The sequence below is a fragment of the Aegilops tauschii genome, chromosome 6 (assembly GCF_002575655.3).
Source record: "Aegilops tauschii subsp. strangulata cultivar AL8/78 chromosome 6, Aet v6.0, whole genome shotgun sequence".
Classification (NCBI taxonomy): Eukaryota; Viridiplantae; Streptophyta; class Magnoliopsida; order Poales; family Poaceae; genus Aegilops; species Aegilops tauschii.
In genome coordinates, this window is record NC_053040.3 from 472973237 (window position 1) to 472977938 (window position 4702).

General features: G+C 45.2%; 1 protein-coding gene across 1 annotated transcript; it reads left to right on the top strand.

Moving 5' to 3' along the window:
- Nucleotides 1-1155: 1155 nt before the first annotated feature.
- LOC109769531 (peroxidase 2) lies at nt 1156-2678 on the top strand. The gene is made up of 2 exons (XM_045230133.2): nt 1156-1695; nt 1804-2678. The coding sequence occupies exons 1-2, from the start codon at nt 1192-1194 to the stop codon at nt 2575-2577; spliced, it is 1278 nt and encodes a 425-aa protein (XP_045086068.2). The 5' UTR covers nt 1156-1191; the 3' UTR covers nt 2578-2678.
- Nucleotides 2679-4702: the final 2024 nt, after the last annotated feature.

Consider the following 4702-nt stretch of genomic DNA (forward strand, 5'->3'; position numbering starts at 1 on the left):
ATGAAAAAAATCTACATCATAAATTTTTAAGACTTCATGAATTAAAAACGTTACAAATTATAAAAATGTTCTCAAATTTCGAAATATTAAGGCATTTAAAAATATTCATAAATTTCAAAACACTAAAACAGGGTACACTAATTTTAGACAATTCAGTAACTTCAAAATGCTCATGATTTTTTAAAAAAAATTACCAATCTAAAAAAATATTCACGCATATAAAAAATGTTCATGAATTTGACAATTGTTCACTGCTAAAACATATTCAGATGTTTGGAAAATGTTTGCGAATTTTGAAGAAACGTCCATGAATTTTAGAAGTGAGGAAAATAAAGTTTAGAAGGAAGTAAGAGAGAAAATGAACAGGAAAAAGAAAAATGATGGAAAAGGGGGGTAAAACCAACAGAGAAATTACAAAAAAAGGACGTAAGATTCCCTAAATCGGAAGAACCTTCACAATGTATGCGTTGATCGACAACAGCACTATGCACGAACTAGGAATAGCAGTTGCAGTGTGTTAGTACTCCCTCCGGTCCTTTTTACTCCGCGTATAAGATGTGTGTAAAGTCAAAGTTTGTAAAGTTTGAGCAAATTTATATTTAAAAATATCAACATCTACAAGTTTATTAGTAGTTGAGCTTTGACATTCCGGGCGTGCGTTAGCTGAGCTTTGGCATTCTGCCCATCCATGACAGCAGTTCACCACTGATCCAAAGTGTACGTGGTCATCCAGGAAAACGTGTGTGCAGTCGATCGGCAGTTTCCCATTCTCCCGCTTTGCCTTCCTTGGGTTAAATACTACCACCACCACCACCACTACTTACTAATCTAATTCGCTTCAATAATCACCCTTGCAGTACACGATGCAATAAAAAAACATTCCCCCATTACTCATGGCCTTGTCGCCCAGTCTAATTGTCGCCCAGCCTAATGTGCTGGAGCAGCGGCTGCTCAACTAACATCGCGGTAAGAATGTCAACTGCTTGAGCTGTATCGCCATTGTGCTCCCCACGTTCGCTTCCCACTTGCCTCTTCCGGAAACATTCTCGCACGATTGTCATCCAGAGCTCGGGCTCTCCCCCTTGGAGCTAGCTAGCTATAAATAGCAGGCAGAGCAGCTTGTATTCTCATCAGTCCACCCAAGCTGATCACGACAAACACCAGCAACAGCCCCCCGAGCTAGCGACGACCATGGCCAAGCTCGCCGCCGTCCTGACCCTCATCGCGCTGATCGGCTGCGCGGTGCGTACCTGCCAAGCAGAGTACGGGAATCCCACCCCTGTTCCGTCCATACCGAGCATAACTAGTCCCCCGCCGCCATACACCCCGAGCACACATAGTCCTCCACCTCCCACCCCAGCTACCCCAAGCCCTCCGCCGCCATACACCCCGACCACACCTAGCCCGCCACCGCCCACGCCAGCTACCCCAAGTCCTCCGCCCCCATACACCCCGAGCACACCTAGCGCTCCACCGCCCACCCCAGCTACCCCTAGTCCTCCGCCTCCATACACCCCGAGCACACCTAGCCCTCCACCGCCCACCCCGAGCCCACCCACCGAAGGACTCGCGGTCGGCTACTACAAGAAGTCATGCCCTCGCGCGGAAGACATCGTGAGGGAAGTTGTGCGTGATGCCAACGCCGGTATCATGGCTGGACTCATCCGTCTCTTCTTCCACGACTGCTTCGTCAGGGTAAGATTTTTTAACACTAGAACCTTCACATGTACAGTATAAATGTTTGTTGTGTCATGAAATGTACGTAGGCTGATGTGTGTTTGGTGTATAATGGTTTATTTGTAGGGTTGTGACGCCTCCGTGCTTCTCGATCAAGTGGACCCCAACAGCCCACCAGAGAAGTTTGGCATCCCGAACCTGAGCCTGCGTGGCTTCGAGGTGATCGATGCCGCCAAGGCTAGAATCGGGAAGGAGTGTGGGAGCGACGTCGTCTCGTGTGCTGATGTTGTGGCCTTCGCCGGGCGCGATGCCACCTACTTCCTAAGCAACAAGAAGGTCTACTTCAACATGCCAGCTGGCCGTTACGATGGACTTGTTTCCTTCATTAATGAGACACTCCCCAATCTGCCACCACCCTTCGCCACCGTGGACCAGCTCAAGGCCAACTTCGCCTCCAAGGGGCTGACTGCTGACGAGATGGTCACACTCTCTGGTGCACACACAATTGGAATCTCCCATTGCTCGTCCTTCTCATCATCCTTCTCCGACCGCCTCAACCCAAGCACCTCCGACATGGACCCCACACTAATGAGCTCTCTTCGCGAGCAATGCAAGTCAGACACAGGAAGTGATAACACCGTGGTGCAGGATATCAAGACCCCTAACAAGGTCGACAACAAGTACTACAAGAATGTGCTTAGCCACGAGGTGCTCTTCAGTTCGGATGCCGCGCTCATGACGGCAGATGATACAAGTGCAGCGGTGCGTGCCAATGCCAAGGACAACGGTGTGTGGGAGGAGAAGTTCAAGGCAGCAATGGTAAGGATGGGCGCTATCGACGTCAAGACCAATCTCAATGGTGAGATCAGAAGGAAATGTGGCGTCGTCAACTCACACTAAACCTATTGACCCGTTTCACGTCATAACAAGTTTTTAACCGCTTGAGATTGGCGAATAAGCTCACGACTTTTTCGTGTGTCCATTGATGTTTATTTTGGTTACCTCTCGTAATGTTGTTTCTAAATTTAATTTTCCCCATTGTTGTATTTATTCTTTCATTTTATTACATTGTGGCATTTTGGTTTTCAACCATTCCTCTTATGGAAGTTGTTCGTAGAACAATATGGAGATCCTATAAATCTTGTATTATTGATATTGACATCATAATTATCTCGATGTGCTCAAATATGTCCCGGTTGCATCGAAGGAGAATTACTGTGTGCTCAACTTAATGAATTTAATTATTTGGGGGCTTCTTAGCTTATCAAATTCAGAATTGGTGAAACGCAGGTGTGTGATCACATCCTATATTACTAAATACTCCCTCTATTTTAAAATAATTATTGTTTTAGGATTTTGAAGGGGTACATACTGCGCAACTAAAAATTTGCCGTGAATGGTCACACCTAGGAATACTATGAAGAGGTGGGTAACGATCACTCTCACAGCAGCTAGAACACAACGGAGATAGTGCAAATTGTTAGTGAAGCCCGCCTATTTCCGTAGCTAGGTTATACTTATACCCCCCTGCCGTGAGAATTTCCCCGGACGATCCGCCGATGTAGCATCGAAGTAGATGGTACCTCCGAGGTATGCATGCATCCTATACTAAGGGTATAGCATCACTTTGTGAGCCAACACAGAAAACTGCCTAGAGAAGTATAGAGTACAAGATGCGGGTTGGGAAACACTTAGGGAGGTGGGAGAAGGCGGCGCCTGGAGGCTTGGTGTGCCTTTGGCACATAATTGGCTGAACATTCTTGAATTTGGAGCCACCTACACTCTACACACTACAGGGTGGGAGAAGGAAATGAGACCATGAGTGACAGACCTGCTATTGCCCACAGCATGATACACTAGGGGTCAATTCTTTTGGCAGCTTGAAAAAATAAGCCGTCCCCTCTCCCCAGCTTCTGGGGTCTGATAACGCGAGGAAACACTGACATACTATCGACAAGGGCAGTGTCACAGCATGACGACCAAGGGTAGTGATGCTGGAGCCTCTCTGCCCTTTCTACATGTCTATGCATGGGGTTGTGAGTGGTGGCCAGACCTGGCCTAATTCTGAGCAAATTACCGTTACATAAGTAGAAGTAAAATACATCAAAACAGAATGCCCATAACACCATTTCTTTTGCGTCGAGTCTATATAGACATATTGACATATATGGACTATCTAATAGATTTGAGAGTTTGCGATTTTGTGTTGGTAGCTTACCAAGCTGGTCGCTTGGTTAATATATTTGTGAGTTCAACCAATAAAGAAAAGGAAATGCAACAAATATACCTTAGGCAAAGAATGTTCCAATGACCGATTCTTGGGCTAAATCCTCGCAATACATGATGCAATATCAAAACATGGCGTACACATTTCCCAGTTGGTCTGACCTTTTTCATTTTATCATGTGTTTCATTTGCTAATTTAATTGTCTTTTTTAAAAACAGGGAACCTATTTCTATGATATTTTACAAAAGTTTTGATTACCATTATGACTTCTTGTGCTACACCTTTGCCATCTTAGAGCATCCACGTGGCCAAAAAATATTTGTATGTTTTATACCGCCATTTAGAGTTTATGTGCGTGTATGCTATTTCAGTCTTACAACCACTTTTGGTTATTGTTTAGATGAGCAAGGCAGGAGCTCTATCGATTTAGTTAAGGCCAAAATACAGAGTTAAACACTCGCAAATGAAAACTAAAAATACAGAGTTAAACGGGTTATATATGAATCTAGGCTTCCCGAAATAGGATTTCGCCCTGCTTTATAGATAAAGCAACGGCCCATACAACCAACATCCGAAGTCATACTCAAAGCGACAGTTGGGGCAACAGCACAATCATGCCCAAAGAAAGAAAAGAGAAAAAGGTAGAAAAACCACCTAGTGGATGCCGCCAAGCGGCCCTACTACCGGTAACGAAATTGAACTAGATATGGTGGTACCAACGATCGGATCTCGGGTAAGTCAAATATCTCGAGACAAAGGGAATGGAATACGGGATGGTTTCAATCCACGAGATTGTGG